The following is a 20,249-nucleotide window of genomic DNA, read 5'->3' on the forward strand; positions in this document are numbered from 1 at the left end:
TTTCTAATGTTTATTCAGAAAGGTCAAACTCACAGAAGACAAAGAACTTGTTGAGAAGACTGTCTTCTTCTGTGCATTGTGAACTTAGAGTGTGAAGGCATTACAAACTGTGTGGAACTTTACTTTACGGGGGAAACTTGAAACTCTTTCAATTAGAGTTAAAAAACAATACGCAGATGCATGCAGTACCATGGGAACTTTTCCACATGTTGTCAACTAAAATACATTGTGTCAAAAGGTGAAGGCTGCACGTCCCAAAGGCTCGAGTGCTAAACCCAACAAGGATAACAATACAAATCAGCACCCCAAAACATTTTAAAATGAAATTGTTTTGTGAAAGAGCATCACAAAGTTGCACACAATGAAAAGTGCAGCATGCAAAAGTATTCAGCCTCTTTTCCTTGAGTGCAACAATTTTCTGTCAGAAGTTTCCAAATGATGAAAGATTGAATGTTGACAAAATGATTCAATAGAGTGGAAGAAGGTCCTCTGGTCTGATCAGACCAACACTTTTTGGACCAAAAACAAAAGACTATGTGTGACAGAAGACTAACAGAGCACATGACCCTGAACACACCATCCTCAGTCACACATGGAGGTGCAGCATCAGGCTGTGGAGCTGCTTTTCTTCAGCAGGGACAGAGAAGCTGCTCAGAGCTGATGGAAGATGGGTGGAGCCAAATACAGGGCGATGGAAGAAAACCTGTTTGTGTCTGTAAAAGACCTGAGACTGAGAGGTTCACCTTCAGCAGGACAACGGCCTGAACATAAAGCCAGAGCTACAATGGAATACTTAATAACTAAACAAAAGACGTTCAGCTGTAATTGCAGAGAAAGAAAGTTGCACAAAGTATTGACTCAGTGTGGGTGAATGCTTTTGGAATTGGAAATCATGTATCATTTTCCCTCCACTTCACAGTTGTGGGCCGCTTTGTGTAGCTGTTTCACAAAAGAATACCAATCCAATTTCTTTAAGTTTGTGGTTGTGACGAGACAAAATGTAGAAAAGCTCCAGGTGTACAGATACTTTTGCAAACCACTGTACTAAAAATGTAATTTGAAATTTGAGTATTGAGACAATACTTTCATTGAATGCAGAATATATAAGAGGCAAATCTGGGTGCGAGAGTCCTCATTTAAGACAGTGATGCTACTAATTCTAATTCACTGTAATATTCTCAAATGCTACATTCTAAACTACGTACGTTTAACAAACAAAGATCACCAAAACTGCTCCACCCGTGTTGAATAACATGGTTAAACTTTTTGTAAATTGTAAATCTGAAGCCACAGCACAAAAAATTGTTTCATCCTCAAAAGGTGCTCTGTCTTTGCACAAGCTCGTCCTCATTAAACCATCAAACAGTGAAACAATAGTCTTTCTGGAAATTTTGAAATATATATAAAATTGATAATCAACTGTGGCAGCATCAGTCTATGTAAACTGTTCTCCTACAATAGTGTAATATTGTTAAAATGTAGAGCATTTGTAAATATTTTAATGTTTGCTTCACTATGAGATCAGATTATAGACACTTTTTTAATACCATTTTGTACTACATGTCGTGCTTTACCTTGTGTCTAGGGACCGCGGGTGGAAAGTAGTTCTTTGCTAAATTCGGCGCAAAGTGTGTTCTCTTTTATAAGATGAATGTGTTTGTACATTATCCCTGACACATAAAGAATAAAATAAACACAGTGTTTGATTCGTGGTTAAATCCTGGAGTAGGAGAGGCAGGTAGAGTAAAGTACAAGGTTATTTCGAAGTAGTGGTCCAACTGTCATTTTTTATGATTACATGGTGTTATCGGAAGGACTAAACATAAAATAATGAATAAAATCTGCAATTGGTGCTGAAGAAAAGACAAATATTCAAAACATTGTCAACGTAAAATTTTGTTAAACGGTAAAATATAATAAGGAGTAAAAGTATGGCGTCTGAACTGCATGTCTTTTGCCTAGTTCAGGTTTAGTCCCAGGTACTTAAGTAACATTTTTAGCTATTTGTAATTTATTTTAGAACATTTAACGATATTAATGTTTTATTACTACATTTTTAACTGGACGAAAAAAGAAAGTATTATTTTAGGACCGTTCGTGGTGATATTCTTTGTAAAGAGTTCAATCAAAAAATATATACATGAATCTCACTAGAAACTATAAGGAATTGATTTGAATTGCTATTGTCCTAATGATCAGCACAAATATGTATCAAAATCACAAAATTTAACACAACTTGTAGCATTTCTCAAAATATATGGGAGCTACTATTACTTTTTTCCCTTGAATTATCCATCAAAACTTTTATTTGACTTTTTTATGTGCTATTTTGACTTTTCATTCAGTCATTAGTTTGCACATGCATCAGTGCCTTTACTTAGGTAACAAAATTGAGTACTTCCTCCACCAATACATCTTATTTGGAGTCAGAAGTTTCCTGAGGTGACTTCACAACAGAAAATACAACTTTACTCTCAGAATCTTACTGCACCCAAAACACCTCGACTCATGTTTGCATAAAGTCCATGTTCCTCTCCTCTCTTTGGGTGTTTTCAGATGATGCAGATTGCGACGCGCTGCGATTGTTTTTTGGCCTTGATCTGTCAGAGAAGATGAGACGCGCAGCTGCACCGAGCCTTTAGCGAGGCGTTACTCATCAAATACCCCCCCTCGTCACCCCTCGCCGCCCCCCCACCCTCGCCGTCGGTCCCGTCGTACGCTCCATCGGCATCCCCGCGTCTCTGAAGATAAAAGTCAAACGCACCTTTTCTAAATACCATCGTGTCACTTGCAGAAGTTGGAGCTCTCATAATAAATCATCTAATCGGCCTCATTGACACGACACAAGAGTGACTAGTGTCAGCTCATGCTCAAGGACTTCTGTTACAGTTGTAAGATAAGATGAGATATGCCTTTATTTGTCCATACTTGGGGAAATGTCGGTGTTGCAACACAGTAGATACAGAGAGAGAACAGATAACTTGTAGGAAGTTTTAAAAAACACTCTTAATACAAAAACTCATATAAACAAAACTCCTATTGACAGAACCTCTCACATTCTTAATAAGGAATAGAGAGGAAAAAAATAAAAAGATAAAATAAAAATAAGATAACTTAAGCTAAAATAATAATGGAAATTATAATAGTGGTAAAGTAAACACTCTTATTTACATCAGTTATATGCACATGAATATGATATTATTGTGTATGAGTATGACAGTTACACGTGTTCAGGGATAACAGTGTTTGTTATAAAGTCCGACAGCAGCAGAAGGAAAGACCTATGAAACCTTTCCTTCACACAGCGAGGGTGGATCAGTCTCTCACTGAAGCTGCTCTCCAGAGCGGACAGAATTGCAGGGGGTGACACTCATGGTCCAGCATAGATGTGAGTTTAGCCAGGACCCTTCTGTCCCCCACCTCCTGCACCGAGTCCAGAGCACAGCCCAGGACGGAGCTGGACTTCTTGATGACTTTGTCCAGCCTCTTCCTCTCCCTCTCTGTGATGCTGCTGCTCCAGCAGGCCACACCTACAGGAGCTGATGCCTCCACAGAGTCATAGAAGGTCTTCAGGAGTGGCCCTGTCACTCCAAAAGACCTGAGTCTCCTCAGGAGGTAGAGCCGACTCTGGCTCTTCCTGTACAGTGCGTCTGTGTTATGAGTCCAGTCCAGTTTGTGGTTCAGATGAACACCCAGGTACTTGTATGAGTTCACTCTCTCAATGTTCCTTCCCTGGATGTTCACTGGTGAGGGGGCAGCAGAGTGGTGTCTGTGGAAGTCCACCACCATCTCCTTGGTCTTCCTCGCGTTGATGTGGAGGTGGTTCCGCTGACACCAGTCCACAAAGTCCTGCTCCAGTCCCCTGTACTCCGCATCATCGTAGTCCGATGATGGCAGAGTCATCAGAGAACTTCTGCAGGACACAGCTGTCCGTGTCATGTCTGAAGTCTGCAGTGTAAAGGGTGAAGAGAAAGGGCGTGAGGACAATGCCCTGGGGCGCCCCCACACTGCAGGTCCGAGTGTCAGACACACAGTTCTGGGCTCTCACAAACTGGGGTCGGTCTGTGAGGTAGTCCAGGATCCACTCTGCCAGGTCATACTCCACACCAGCCGTCTCCAGCTTGTCCCTCAGGAGCAGCGGCTGGATGGTGTTGAAGGCGCTGAAGAGATCGAAGAACAGGATCCTCACAGAGCTGCCAGGCTTCTCCCGGTGAGAGAGAGAGCGGAGCAGCAGGGAGATGACGGCGTCCTCCACTCCGATGCCAGGCCGATATGCAAACTGCAGCGGGTCCATGGCTGAGCTCACTGTGGAGCGGAGGTGGTCCAGGACCAGCCGCTCCAGTGTCTTCGTCAGGTGGGACGTGAGAGCCACCGGCCTGAAGCTGTTGAGGTCTTTGGGGCGCGGTGTCTTAGGCACAGGTACCAGACAGGAGGTCTTCCAGACCTGTGGTACCACCCTCAGCTTCAGGCTCATGTTGAAGACATGCTCCATAACTCCACACAGTTCATCTGCGCAGGACTTAAGGAGCCTGGGGCTGATGCCGTCAAGTCCTGCTGCCTTCCTCACTTTAATCCTCTTCAGCGCACTCCTCACCTGTGCTGCTGTGACAGTCAGTGGTTGGCAGGGGGACTCTGTGCTTGTATAAATAATCAACACCCAGATAATCCATACTCAATCTAGTATCAAAAGTAGATATCCATTTGAACATCTTCACACAGGATACTACACTGCCTGTACAAAAAAAAGTCCAAACTGCTGAGGGTGATGATCTTTCAGTTCAACAAAGTATTTAAATCTGACTGATGCAGTGAGTGACTTCTCATTTCTCAAACAACCATGTGGAAAGACAAATCCCATGGTCATGGAAAAGATGTCAGCGCGTTCATTGGCATCAAGCAGAGAAAATATCTCTAAGGAATAGAAGAACTACAGAACAGAAGCTACTACAGATCTGAACCCCAGAGAGTGTTTGGGACGAGCTGGAGAAGGCGTAGTATTAAGTGTTAAGATCTTTCCTCTTGCCCTCTGCATACTAGAGATGCTGGTGCTGCTGCTCTGGTCATGACTGATGACGTCATATGCCTCACCCCATCTCACAACCCAGACCTGTAGACCTCGATGCTCCTCTTCTGACTGGATGAACTCTCTCTATACTAGATGAACCACGGTCCTGCAAATGGATGCGTCTCAGTCCTGGACCGTCTGCGGCCTGTCCGTTTATAGGAGTTGGATCTCTCCTTCACTGTAGTTCTCCCCAAAGATTCTACTATCAGCACACGTTTTTTTGTAGTTTCTTCTTGCTGGAAGGGTCAAGGAAGGAGAGTGAAGGACAGGCGATGCTCTGGGACAGTCAGCCATTTGCTTAGTTCCTGTGAATCGTTTTTAATCTGCTAATTACGGTTTCATTGGACTTTCTGTTTGTTCTCTGACTTTCTGTTTGTTAAATCAACAATTCTGGGAAGCCCATCGAGGCAACTGCTGCTGAGAATTTTTGGCCGGATTTTAAGCTCCACAACTTCAGGGAGACGTGGCCCGAGCAGCGACACTACTCATTTCGTTGGGGTCAATGTGATCCTGTGACCACCATTTGTCGGGTCGCAGCTTGCAAACCTCATATTGTGAGGTTCCAATCAGAGCAGCCGGGACAAGTGTTCGACAAGTCTGAGCGGTGGCTGTCCTTCATGTGAGTGAGACTAACAATTGTTGCAAAATGTCCTCATGTCTGTGGTCTGCAAACTTTGTGTCGCTCTAATCCTCTAATATGCAGCCAGCTTTTGTGTAGAAATGAAGTTTTAGTAACATGACAACACAAATGAGTAAACATTCAACATTCGGTCACATTCAAAGTAGGCTGGACACTATATCGCAAAGGTATCAATAATTCAAATATGACTAATGCAATAATCGATATTGCGCCAAACTAAATTGATTGCAATAACATCATAACGTCTATCTGACAGAAATGTATTGTTTTTTTAAATGAAAATCACAATAATATCAATATCACAGTCCTTAACAACCATGTCTCAAATCCCAATAGTTTCTAGTATTGTGCAGTTCTAATTCAAAGCAGTGAAGTTTCTTAAGTGAGGTTATTACTGTAAGTTATATTTATTTCTCAATGTTATGGACTGGACTGGGCAAAAACGCATTCAAAAGTGAAAATGGCACAATCCTCAGACTACGAAGAACATTTGTATTTTAATCTGGTAAGAATGAGTCTGTTTATGGGTGGGAATTTAGTCTCTGAGTCTTTATTGTCTTTATGGATCCATCATATAAATCCTCTTTGATAATCTGTGTGTTATCAGTGTCACTCTTTTGTCACACTCAGGGCGGAAAATCTAGTTTATTTATTTCTATTTATTTAACGACGCCATATTGTTTCTGGTATTTCTGATATATTTGGCACACATCATTATTTTTACATCGCAATATCGATCCAAAACTACTTTATAATAGAAACGGCTCCTTGATTTACGGCACAAAGCTCGATTCCCAGAAAACGCTGAGAATGTGAAGAGCCTTGCATGTGATTTAACATTTTGCTTAGTGTTACTGCTGTGTTGCTACAGACCTTTCCTCCTCTTAATCAATAACAGCTTTGGACTGCAAAGTTCATAAAGCCGTGTGTAATGAAGCTTAGGCGCTATAGTGTGACTCAATACATCGATTTCCTTTGAGCATTTAAGTCCTTGGTTTCGTACAATACTCCGAGCTATTGCTAAACCAGTGGAGTTACTATATTGTCAGTGGTCAGGAGCAGATATTGTATTTTCAGCCGAGGAATGCGCCAAAACGTAAAGAAAATAGTTAGTCTTGTTTTATTGGTTTAGGGTTAGGGTAAGGGAAGGGTAAGTCTTGTTTCATATGAATTAGACTGCATTTGTTGTTGTTTTTTCCACCACTGCGCCTCAGTTTTGTTGCATATTTGGTTGAATCTCCATAAATGCAACCTGTGCCAACTATTTCATGATCAAAAGTAAAAACTGTCATTATCAGATGATATTTACATCCATCAATCACACTTGTATGAGCCCGCCGCATCCTGACGGTTCATGCATTTTGCTCAAAGGGAAAAGTAACACGTTGCGTCGGCGCATCTTCGATTAAATGACACCAGAATGAATGAAAAGAAACTGGAAATGCATCAGGCTCGGAGGCAGGAAAGTGTTTAGCATCAAAGCAGAGGGTTGTGAGTGCGGGGTGAGTGAAAGACATATCAGAATGTGAAGTGACAGTGGTTTTGCTCTCACGCAAAATTAATTCTGACTGAAGTTATTTCTGTCAACTATTATTATTCAAAAATGTTGCATATGTATAAACTATTGTCTTTTTTGATATTCATGTAAATATGTGCTTGATTTGACTTACTGTAGACACAAAAATAGTTCAGGTGTACCTTATTGTTTCCTTAAAGTGGGACTTAACACTAAATCAAAACATTTAATACTAATCATGTGCATGTCATAGTCGCATTCTAGACTTTTCCTAGTAATGTTCCCCTTTTTTGCTATTTTAATTCAAACTGAGTTAATTTGCAGCTTTGTAGTCTGCCTCCAGTAGAGAGTACATTCGTATATTTCAAGAGGCCTTCGACTTCACATGCCTCTGCACTGAGAAAAACACTTCCTTGGATTCACCTTTTTCCAGAAGCCAGTCTAAGCGCTGCCATATGACATAATCCTTCTTCTGGTTGACTAAGTTAACATAGAGCTGAGAAAACAAACTTCTACACAGACAAAAAAGCCATGTTCGGGCCGCCCAGGGAATCATTGCAGTGTTGACTTCTACATTACAGCATGTTTTAGTTGTAAGTCTTTTCCCTCGTTCTCCATTTAAACCGAGTTCCCACTGGGCCGGAAGTGTGATCACAAAGAAAGTGGAAATCCCGTGGGAAAAGAGGGAAAAGTGGGCGGGGCGGAATAAGGTCAAAGGGAAGAAAACAAACAAAACTTGTTATGCTTGTCCGACCAATCACACTGTTATTCATACAGACCCTTTAGTCCTCCAGACCGCACTCCCCCTCCTCCTCACTCCCCCTGCCTGTAGTCCTTCCGACTGCACTCCCTTTTCCCCTCCTTCTCCCCTTTTAGTCCTCCAGACTGCACTCCGTCCCACCCTCATTCTCCCCTTTAGTCCTCTTCGCCGCTGACCTTTACTCCTCTTTAGTCCTCCAGGCAGCACTCCTCTTCACTCTCAAATGTATCCTCCAAATCGCACTGCTCCTCACCCTCACACTCCCCTTTAGTCCATCAGACACACTCCTCCCTCTCACTAGTCCCCTCACTCTCCCCTTTATTTCACCAGATCCCACCCATCAATGGACAGGGAACAATGGGTGAAAAATGTCATTGTATTGTCCACATTAAATCAATCTGATCGAGTCACTGATTGGTTGATTTTCATAACTGTAAACGCCTAGCTGCACTTTGAGCCTGGGCAGGACACTTTCACATCACTTCTTCAGAGTAACACACAAAACAGATACAGGAGGAGCAGAGGAAGAGGCAGACACAGCTGCAGAGGGCCCCCGCTCTAAATGACCGCAGCTCTAGAAGACTCCAGCACCACAGGGCCCTAAGTCCAGTGAGTTGACCTCTCTCTGATTTCAGTGGAACATTCAGAATTCATGGATTTGTGTGGGTTAGTGTTTGTTTGAGGTTATTATAACTTACATTTTATTTTCTTGTGTCACATTCACTTAAATAGCATGTTGAATACATTTGTAATATGTATGAAAAACACTACAATATAATAGTAGTTTTACCGCATCACAGTTTTGATAGTGCAAAGTCCAGAACTAAACAGGCGTGCAGGGCAGCAGGTCTGAACAGGCCTGGTGGGTACGTCCTCATCAGAAACCCAGTTTTGTCTCATTCTTATGTATTAAGTGTCCTGCCTGGGAGTGGTGGGTAAGATGACACTTGGTCTGGAAGTCTTATAGGAGCAGGTCTTTCTATGTCAACATCTACAAATCCTGTCAAATAGCAATCTATCAAAACATATATTTCCCATGTGAAATCATCTTAAACTCATATCTGGTTAATCTTTGACATTATTGTGTGTGCTGTGCTGTGAATCTGTGAACAGTTTAGGAATATCCAAAAAATCCAAAGGCTAAGAAAACACAAAATCAGCTAAGTTAAAAAATAAAGAAGACTAATGAAACTTAGACTTTCGCTTGCCTCCTTAAGTCCTCATCTCAGCAATTATGCTCACTGAGAAAAAAGGGAGTTGTGAAAAAAGATTGAAGAAATCGTGATCACAAAAACATGAGGGAACAAGCCATTCAAAAAGAACATGAAATAAGCCAGAGAGTACCATATTCAAAGGGACTTCATGACTGATGATTATATTCAGTTAATTGTATCCCTCTGCCAGCCTCAGCCTCTGACAGCTCTTCTCTTTTCTCAGAAGAACACAGACTGGTCTGATCATGGATCAAGACCACTCTAAAACTAACTCCCCAGAAGCTGTGAGGTAAGGAAAGATCTGTAATGATCCACCATCAGTGAAAAGGACATATCACTTGCCTGATCTCGACAGATCTCGGAGCTAAGCGGGGATGGGCGTGGCAGCAGGCTCACCACCTGCATTACTCCACAGAGATGGAAAGTTATAACCAAACTTTCCCCCATGTAGATAGATCAGTGTTTGCCATTCTTTGCAATGTTTGAGGTAAAGAACATATCAGACGACAAGCAGTTAGGAGACCTCCACTAGAAGTTACGAGTCAAGTTTGTGGAGAAACAAGCCCCTTATCAGCAAGTGTGTATGTTTTCCTAGTACTGTAAAAACACCTGTTATTAAGTACTTGCATTAATTGAAGTCACATTTTTGGGGTGATATCTAGCTTTAACATGCACTGTCTTGACCAAATAAAATAATAAAATAAATGGATACAAAACCAAACAGAAGATGGGACAGTCAAGTTGTGAGACTATGGGTGGTGGTTGTAAATAAATGCCTGGAAATGAACAAAGGTTATTCCTCTAAAAAGGTTCAAAAGGAGCCACTTAACAATTTCAGACTCATCTCAAATATGAATTGCGTTTCAAATGCTTCAAGGAAATTATTTTCAATTGCCTGACTCTGATCTGTCACACTATAACCTACAATCTCAATAACAAACCTCCAGTTTTAGAAAAAACTTCAGAAGTTTCTCAATTCTCAATGAAACAGATTTAGAAGCTGGTATAAGTAGCCTGCCTGTCAGTAAGCCTGTCTCACATCTTCAGGAAGACTGTTCCAGATTTTAGCTGTTTAAAATATAAACCACAGAACAGACACAGAACAAGACCAGAGGGCAAATAAAATTACTATTAGACATCAAAACAAAAGAAACAATCATGATAGTCTGTCAAATGCGTTAATTTTAGATTAATTAATTAATTAACTTAATTAATTAAGTCAGAATTTTAGTTTTTTCAGCCAAGTCCTTGATCGTTGGTGATGTTTGTGTCAGCCATATTTTAGTGATGGTGTTTTTCCCTGCCACCAAAAGTATGTTCGATGGTAAGCATTTATTGTGTCAATGGCAGGAGTTTTGAGGCCCAGGTACATCGTTTCAATTTGACAATGTCAAAAACAGTCTGCAGTGCATTGTTAATTTCAGTCCAATTTTTCTGAGCAACAGGACAGTCACCGTCGGACAGAGCGTGCACACTCGGCGCCTACACACCACACTCATCTGCTGCTGCTGTCACTGCCTCCTGGTGGGCCAACCCAAGGCATTGGGGAATCGCGGTTTAAAGCGCAAGTTGGCACGCTTGATCTGGTCACGTGACCAGAGGACACATGAAAATACACAGAGAAATGTATATTTTTGTTATTCATGTTTGTTCCCTTTGTTATTAACGTCCACGCCATACTGAGGGCTATGGGGATTCCAAATTAAAGGGGCAGTATGATTTTGTGGGTTTCTGTTGGTTTATGCCATTATGTGTTTCACCCCTATCATTTATGTATTGGTTTGCCCAGGGGAGGGGCTAGGGGGATCAGAAGGGAGCTCTGCACATTGTTGGAGAGAGCGAGAGAGCATGGGGAGAGCATGGCATGTCAGCTGTGAGACCCTGGGTTTGCTGTAAGTTTTTTGATCCTGTACATACTTTGTCTGATTGTCATTGTTTCCATCCATCCATCTTCTTCCGCTTTATCCGGGGCCGGGTCGCGGGGGCAGCAGTCTGAGCAGGGACTCCCGGACTCCCAGACTTCCTTCTCCCCAGACACTTCATCCAACTCCTCCGGGGGGATCCCGAGGCGTTCCCAGGCCAGCCGAGAGACATAGTCTCTCCAGCGTGTCCTGGGTCTTCCCCGGGGCCTCTTCCCGGTGGGACATGCCTGAAACACCTCCCGAGGGAGGCGCCCAGGAGGCATCCGGAACAGATGCCCGAGCCACCTCAGCTGGCTCCTCTCAACGTGGAGGAGCAGCAGCTCTACTCCGAGCTCCCCCCGTGTGGCCGAGCTCCTCACCTTATCTCTAAGGGAGCGCCCAGCCCCCCGGCGAGGAAACTCATTTCGACCGCGATCTTGTTCTTTCGGTCATTAGCCAAAGCTCATGACCATAGGTGAGGGTAGGAACGTAGACCGACCGGTAAATTGAGAGCTTTGCCTTTCGACTCAGCTCCTTCTTTACCACAACAGTCCGATGCAGCGACTGCATCACTGCAGCCGCTGCACCGATCCGCCTGTCAATCTCACGCTCCATCCTTTCCTCACTCGTGAACAAGACCCCGAGATACCTGAACTCCTCCACTTGGGGCAAGGACTCCCCACCCACCTGAAGAGGGCAAGCCACTTGTTTCCGGTCGAGAACCATGGCCTCGGATTTGGAGGTGCTGATTCTCATCCCAGCCGCTTCACACTCGGCTGCAAACCGTCCCAGTGCATGTTGCAGGTCCGGGTTTGACAACATTGTCTACAAACAGCAGAGATGAGATCCTGTGGTCCCCAAACCGGACATCCTCCGACCCCTGACTGCGCCTAGAAATTCTTTCCATAAAAATTATGAACAGAACCGGTGACAAAGGGCAGCCCTGGCGGAGTCCAACATGCACTGGGAACAGGTCTGACTTACTGCCGGCGATGCGAACGCAGCTCCTGCTCCGGTCATACAGGGACCGGACAGCCCTGAGCAAAGGGCCCCGGACCCCGTACTCCCGGAGCACCCCCCAAAGGACACCCCGAGGGACAGGGTCGAAAGCCTTCTCCAGATCCACAAAGCACATGTGGACTGGTTGGGCAAACTCCCATGAACCCTCGAGCACCCGATGGAGGGTATAGAGCTGGTCCAGTGTTCCACGACCGGGACGAAAACCACTCTGCTCCTCCTGAATCCGAGGTTCGACTATCGTCGGATTCTCCTCTCCAGTACCCTGGAATAGACCTTACCCGGGAGGCTGAGGAGTGTGATCCCTCTGTAGTTGGAACACACCCTCCGGTCCCCCTTCTTGAACAGAGGGACCACCACCCCGGTCTGCCAGTCCAGAGGCACGGTCCCCGACCGCCACGCGATGTTGCAGAGACGTGTCAACCAAGACAGTCCTACCACATCCAGATACTTTAGGTACTCAGGGCGGATCTCATCCACCCCCGGGGCCCTGCCACCGAGGAGTTTGCGAACAACCTCAGTGACTTCAGCTTGGGTGATGGATGAGCCAGCCTCCGAGTCCCCGGTCTCTACTTCCTCTTCGGAAGACGTGACTGAGGGATTAAGGAGATCCTCAAAGTATTCCTTCCACCGTCCGACGACATCCCCAGACGAGGTCAGCAGGCCTCCACCCGCACCGTAAACGGTGTTGGTGAGACACTGCTTCCCCCTCCTGAGGCGCCTGACGGTTTGCCAGAATTTCTTTGGGGCCGACCGATAGTCCTCCTCCATGGCCTCCCCGAACTCCTCCCAGGCCCGGGTTTTTGCCTCTGCGACAGCACGGGCCGCGGCTCGCTTGGCCTGCCGATACCCCTCGATGACCTCCGGAGACCTACAAGCCAGAGTGGCCTGATAGGCCACCTTCTTCAGTCTGACGGCATCCCTTACTTCCGGTGTCCACCAGCAGGTTCGAGGGTTGCCGCCACAACAGGCACCGGAGACCTTGCGACCACAACTCCGAGCAGCCGCATCAACAATGGAGGCGGAGAACATGGTCCACTCGGACTCAATGTCCCCAGCCTCCCCCGGGACATGGGAGAAGCTCTCCCGGAGGTACGAGTTGAATACCCTACTGACAGAGGGCTCCACTAGACGTTCCCAACAGACCCTCACAATGCACTTGGGTCTGCCAAGTCTGTCCGGCTTCCTCCTCCGCCAGCGGATCCAACTCACCACCAGGTGGTGATCGGTTGACAACTCTGCCCCTCTCTTCACCCGAGTGTCCAAGACACGCGGCCGGAGGTCAGATGACACGACAACAAAGTCGATCATTGACCTCCGGCCTAGGGTGTCCTGGTGCCATGTGCACTGATGGACACCCTTGTGCTTGAACATGGTGTTCGTTATGGACAATCCGTGGCTAGCACAGAAGTCCAATAACTGAACACCGCTCGGGTTCAGATCGGGGAAGCCGTTCTTCCCGATCACCCCTCTCCAGGTGTCACTGTCATTGCCCACGTGGGCGTTGAAGTCCCCCAGTAGAACAACGGAGTCCCCGGTCGGTGCACTGTCCAGTACCCCTCCCAAGGACTCCAGGTACTCTGCAACTGCTGTTTGGCCCGTAGGCCGCTACAACAGTGAGAGACCTGTCCCCCAGCCGAAGGCGAAGGGACGCGACCCTCTCGTTCACTGGGGTAAACTCCAACACGTGGCGGCTGAGCTGAGGGGCTATAAGCAAGCCCACACCAGCCCGCCGCCTCTCCCCGCGGGCAACACCAGAGAAGTGGAGCGTCCAGCCCCTCTCGAGGAGATTGTCATTGTTTGTTCACTGTAAATACTGTTTGTCAAGAGCCATCTTTTTTTTTTCACAGAATCTAAATCAAGCCTGTGACATTCCCCTTGAATGTTCTGATTTATAAGCCTTGTTAAAATTTGAGTCTGAGGGTTATAATGGTCATTATTTTGTTTAATTTCTTGGTTATAAACCTATAAAAGACCTGTATCAAAGCCAAAGGATTTTTTTCAAAATATCAAAGCTTTTCATGTGATTATTCTTCACGATCTGATGAAAAACATTTATACTTATTGTACAGAACTTGAATCTCTGGTCAGAACTATTTGGTACAACACCTTGGTCATAGGCCAACCAGTTTAAGATGTTAACGTCTTTGCTTAGTTTTTTATGTTTTGATTTGCTCTTTTCATGTTGTAAATACAGATTTTACCCACAAATTCTTAACTCCAACTGTTTGTAATCTGCCTGGCACAACATGAATCTGAATATTTTTCCATTGAGCTTCATATTCTGTTCAATACAGCAACGCTCTGATTTGAGCGGAAATAAAGACCATTTTTCAGATCAGGTAAATCCCAACCTCCTTAGAGTCCTAGACTTAGAGTCCATTTTTCTATGTGATATTATTTTCCATGTTCATATTTTCGAGTAGTTTATTCATAACACCAGAATCGTACACAGAGCAAAGTCTTCTGCAGCATTCCCCAGCTGTGAGTTCTGGAGGAGTGAGGAGTCTTATTATTTTGCAACAGAGACATGGGTTTTCTTGAAGGTTTAGTAAAACAATAGGATTGAAATTAACAACTGTTTTATTTGTCTCTTTTACAGAAAGAAGCCACCATATCGAGTAGTCTTCAGCGGTCAGCACCAGCAGACACAGCTCGACACCATATTCGAGGTGTGTCAGTCATCAAAGTTTGAAAATATCCTGATGAATGAAAACTTGTTTCATACATGTTTTGTATGCAATGTGTCTGTTCAGCTTTTAGGGGAGAACATAATCACTTTTGCCCAGAAGGAGCTAAATAGGTTCCACAAGGTTCTGAGTGCAGATTACCCAGAATGCTTAGAGCCTCTAGAGAAGGATGAAGAGCAGAGGGACAGCAGCAAAGCTTTTCTGAAGATCACACTGAACTTCCTGAGGAGGATGAAGCAGATGGAGCTGGCTGAGAATCTATGGAGCAGTAGGACCATTTAAGACTTTTAACAAAGTATTTACAGTCATTTAATTGTATCTGAATCTCAGTGCTACATGTGTTGTCTTCATTTAGGGAGTTATTCTGGAGTTTTTCAATGTAAATTGAAGTTCAACCTGCAGCAGAAGTTCGAGTGTGTGTTTGAAGGCATCACTAAAGCAGGAAACTCCACCACTCTGAACCAGATCTACACAGAGCTCTACATCACAGAGGGAGGGGCTTCAAAAGTCAACCAGGAACATGAGGTCAGAAACATGGAAACAGCCTCCAGGAAACCAGGTCCACCAGAGACGATCATCACATGCAAAGACATCTTTAAACTCCAAACTGACATGGATAGACCAATCAGAACAATGCTGACAAAGGGAGTGGCAAGCATCGGGAAAACAGTGCTCACTCAGAAGTTCAGTCTGGACTGGGCTGATGGAAATGCCAACCAAGACATACATCTGCTTTTCCCATTTACTTTCAGAGCACTTAATGTGCTGAAGAAGAGAAAGTTCAGCTTGGTGACACTTGTTAATCACTTCTTTGGTCATACACAAGCAGAACTCTTTGAAGATCTCCGGGTGCTCTTCATCTTTGACGGTTTGGACGAGTGCAGATTTTCTCTGGACTTCACAAAAACCAAGACCCTGACTGACCCCACAGAGTCCGTCTCAGTGGACGTGCTGCTGGTAAACCTCATCAGCGGGAGCCTTCTTCCCTCCGCTTACATCTGGATCACTACACGACCAGCAGCGGCCAATCAGATCCCTGCTGAGTGTGTCTCCATGGTAACAGACATCAGAGGGTTCACCAACCTCATGAAGGAGCAGTACTTCCAGAAGAGGTTCAGAAATGAAACCGACACAATCATCTCGCACTTGAAGACGTCCAGAAGCCTCTACATCATGTGCCACATGCCAATCTTCTGCTGGATCACTGCCACAGTCTTAGAGCATGAGTTGAAAAGCAGACCGAGAGGGAAACTGCCCAAGACACTGACTCCAATGTACATTCACTTCCTGGTGGTTCAGGCCAAAGTCAAGAACATCAAGTATGAAGGAGGATCTGAGACAGACCCACACTTAAGTCCAGAGACGAGGAAGATGGTGGAGTCTCTGGGGAAACTGGCCTTTGAGCAGCTGCAAAAAGAAAATGATATCTTCTATGATTCAGACTTGGTAGAGTGTGGGCTGGACGCTTCAACAACCTCAGTGTACTCTGGAGTGTTCACACAGGTCTTAAGAGAGGAGCCAGGCCTGTACCAGGACAAAGTCTACTGCTTCATCCATCTCAGCGTGCAGGAATTTCTGGCAGCTCTTCATGTCCATCAAACCTTCATCAACAATGGAATCAACTTACTTTCAACAAAAAGACACAAGTCTACAATATGCAGTGCTAGTGAGAGAAAACTAGAGACTCTTCACAAGACAGCAGTGGACCAGGCCTTACAGAGTCCAAATGGAAACCTGGACCTGCTCCTCCGCTTCCTTCTGGGTCTTTCACTGTCATCCAATCAGAGCCTTCTACAAGGTCTGCTGACACAGACAGGAAGGACCTCCCAGACCAATAATGAAACAGCTGAGTACATCAAGAAGAAGCTGAATGAAGATGTGTTAGTAGAGAGGAGCATGAACTTGCTTCACTGTCTGATTGAACTGAATGAGTGTTCTCTGGTGGAACAGATCCAACAGTACTTGAGTTCAGGATGTGTGTCTAAAGATGGACTTTCTCCTGCTCAGTGGACAGCTCTGGCTTTCATTTTACTGTCAGAAGATGAATTGAACCAGTTTGAGCTGAGGAAATACTCTGCTTCAGAGAAGGCTCTGCTGAGGCTGCTTACAGTGGTCAAGGCCTCCAACAAAGCTCAGTGAGTAATGTTTGTTTACCAGTTAACCAAATGGTTTGATTAAACCTCTACATGAACAATGTTTCTCTCTCTCTCCAGACTGAGCTGTTGTAACCTGTCAGAAAGAAGCTGTGAAGCTCTGTCCTCAGTCCTCAGATCCCAGTTGTCTAGTCTCAGAGTCTTGGACCTCAGTCACAACGACTTAAAGGACCTGGGAATGAAGATGCTGTCTGTTGGACTGAAGAGTCCTCACTGTAAACTGGAACAGCTTAGGTCAGAGAGTTGTGCATTGTGCACTTTTATTTGATAATTAACTCTCTATGTTAACTGCCTTTTTAACCAACAAATTTATATCTGGACAGTTGTTTTTGGTGGCCATTCATACTTTATATTATTGGTTCTTCCAAATGTCTTATTTCTATCGGCACTATTTTAGAGGAACATTACACAATAAATATATTGCACGGACCAGACCTAGAGACGAGCTAATGTTCTTAGTCCTTGGGCGGATGCAAAGTGCAGAAGGTTAGCAGTGTGCAGGCAATTGATAAAATGGCTGTAGCTACAAAACAATAACAAAGGAACAAACAAAAACCAACAACCTACCCCCATCAGTAATTCATATTCAAATGTGCGTATCAAGAGCTAACAGTGAGATCAATCAAACTCATTCTGGTGATATCTTATGTTATAAAATATAATGGCTTGAACTTGAATAGTTTGATAGTTTGTTCCCTTGATGTGCTCAGACTGTCAGGTTGTCTTGTCTCAGAGGAAGGCTGTTTTTCTCTGGCCTCAGCTCTGAGGTCCAATCCTTCCCATCTGAGAGAACTAGACCTGAGCTACAACCATCCAGGAGACAGAGGAGTAAGGCTCCTGTCTGCTCTACAGGAGGACCCCCACTGCACTCTGGACACTCTCAAGTATGGGCCGTTTTACTATGACTGGATGAGACCTCTGCACCTGACATGTTGATGATCTTACCTACCCTAAAGATTTGATTAAACTTAATCTGGACATTTCTCTATCAAATCAGTAAAGACATGTTTATTGACAAAAAAACAAAGTACATAATGGTGTCTATGGACCAAGACACCTTGTAAGAAACAGAATCAGAATCGGTTTATTGCCATTGTCAATAAACAGTCACAAACATAGGAACTTGCTTTGGCGATTCGGTGCAACATAACATACACAACATAAAACAATGAACAATGATAAAGCAACCCATATAAAAGAAAAAAGAAAAACAATTTCAATCTGCTATAGGATAAAAATACAAATAGTCTTACCATGTACACAAAATGTACAGTTGAATTTACATATGTAGTATGGAAAGAGAACAGTGCAGTGATCGATTAAATTATAGTTAAAGTGACAGTGTTTAAGAAGTGTTCATGAGTCCAATGGCAGAGGGAAAGAAACTGTTCTTGTAGCAGGAGGTTCTGGTCTGGATGGACCGTAGCCTCCTGCCTGAGGGGAGTGGCCTCCTGCCTGAGGGGAGTGGCCTCCTGCCTGAGGGGAGTGGCCTCCTGCCTGAGGGGAGTGGCCTCCTGCCTGAAGGGAGTGGCCTCCTGCCTGAGGGAAGTGGCTCAAATAATGCCCCCAGTGCTGTATAAAATAGTCAATGATCGTAACATTGAGTGAATATGTCGTCTTAAAGATTTTAGATTGGTAGAGGAATGAGTTCCCTAAATATGACCAGTGAGCTCGCCCTTGAGTCAGTGAGATGTGTCAGTGAGATGTATCTGTTACACAGATGGGAATAATGCAGTATCTCACACATTCTTGATTTGTCACGTGTTTCAGATTGGAGCCTGATGGAACTGAGTGGTTAGCACCAGGCCTTGGAAAGTGTAAGTATTAAACTGTACAAGACACGATGCATAATGAGAAACTGAGTCCTCACATAAGACATGTAGCTCATAGTTGTGTCTTTGTCTTAACGGTTTCCTGATGCTTGTACGGCAGAGGTTCATAACTGTCTATTATCATTAAAGCAGATCCTGCAGAGTCCAGCCTGGAGCTGTGTAACTGCACTAATGTTTTAGCTCAAACATGTACACAAGTGATCAATTATTGCTCCTGTATTAAAGTCTAATACTGAAAATTGTCTCACTTATAATGGTGTGGAGCTATTAAATAAAATATTTTTACAGTTTATTATACAAAGTAAGTATTTGTCAATTGTAAATATTTGACCTTCAGGAAGAAATACAGCTAAATATGATCATATACAGCATATATTTTATATAAATATCAATCTCTCCGTGTTGAGTGAAGAATAACTGCTGCCGTGTTGTGTCTCTATCAGATTTCTGTGATCCATCTCTGGATCCAAACACAGCTCACAGAAACCTCAAACTGTTTGACAACAACAGGGGGGTGACACATGTGACAAAGGAACAGCCGTATCCAGATCATCAGGACAGATTTGACTTCTGGCCTCAGATTCTGTGTTCCACTGGTCTGACTGGTTGCTGTTACTGGGAGGTGCAGTGGAGAGGAAGGGTTTTTATAACAGTGTCTTACAGAAGAATCAAAAGGAAAGGACACAGCGATGATGCTGGATTTGGATCCAATGATCAGTCCTGGTGTTTGGAGTGTTCTGACAATGGTTTCTCTCTTTTTCATAATCACAAACGAACCGTTCTCCCTCACTCCACGTCCTCTTGTGGGAGAGTAGCAGTGTTTGTGGACTGTCCTGCTGGCTCTCTGTCCTTCTACACTCTCTCCTCTGACCACCTGAAGCACCTCCACACCTTCAACACCACATTCACTCACTCTCTGCTCCCTGGGTTTGGGCTCTGGTCCCACTCCTCTATGTCTCTGTCAAGGTCACTCTCCTTTGTATAAAAAAAACTGTCTTTTGCGGGTGAAAATGGAAGTTTTGCTCCATCTGATATTATTTTTACACTGTATTTGATAGAAACAATTATCCTCTCAAAACAAACTGTAAACATCCGCCTCATATTACTGTGTTTACGGAGCAAAATGTCTGTACAGCTCAGTAGCTGGACTTTACAAAATAATGAATGCTTCACAATATACAATAAGTGCCTCTGTGTGTTTTGTGCCTCTTTCCTGTATAAATTGTATGATTGTGTTCAATAATCCCTTATAAGAAATGAAAAGTGTTATAATAATAAGAAATTATATGATAATTGGTTTTGTTTTTTTATTAACATGTATTCACCATATTGTATAAATAAATGTGGATATTTAAAACAGGGATGTATTTTTAGAACGGTATGACGCATTTCGATATAAGACCTAACAATACAATTACAAAACAACTTATTTTAAATGATTCAATTAGAAACAGGTGTAGG

At 44.0% G+C, this 20,249-nt stretch overlaps 1 protein-coding gene across 1 annotated transcript; it reads left to right on the forward strand.

The window, feature by feature from the left end:
• Window positions 1–667: 667 nt before the first annotated feature.
• Window positions 668–19,773, forward strand: LOC140348500 (NLR family CARD domain-containing protein 3-like). Its single transcript, XM_072434435.1, has 10 exons — window positions 668–737; window positions 5,603–5,684; window positions 9,419–9,484; window positions 14,716–14,785; window positions 14,870–15,071; window positions 15,159–16,938; window positions 17,017–17,190; window positions 17,667–17,840; window positions 18,727–18,773; window positions 19,232–19,773. Exons 1-10 carry the CDS (start codon window positions 668–670, stop codon window positions 19,771–19,773), a joined length of 3,207 nt encoding a protein of 1,068 aa, XP_072290536.1.
• The last annotated feature ends 476 nt before the right edge of the window (window positions 19,774–20,249 follow it).

This window comes from Eucyclogobius newberryi, unplaced genomic scaffold (genome assembly GCF_026437365.1).
Source record: "Eucyclogobius newberryi isolate DKJ021-1_F unplaced genomic scaffold, fEucNew1.0.hap1 SCAF_7, whole genome shotgun sequence".
NCBI lineage: Eukaryota > Metazoa > Chordata > Actinopteri > Gobiiformes > Gobiidae > Eucyclogobius > Eucyclogobius newberryi.

Coding starts and splice junctions, on each gene's coding strand:
- LOC140348500 (XM_072434435.1), top strand. CDS start 668: ATGGGTGGAGCCAAATACAGGGCGATGGAAGAAAACCTGTTTGTGTCT. Junction 5,685..9,418: donor GAGCGGTGGCTGTCCTTCAT/GTGAGTGAGACT, acceptor CTCTTTTCTCAG/AAGAACACAGACTGGTCTGA. Junction 16,939..17,016: donor AAGGCCTCCAACAAAGCTCA/GTGAGTAATGTT, acceptor CTCTCTCTCCAG/ACTGAGCTGTTGTAACCTGT.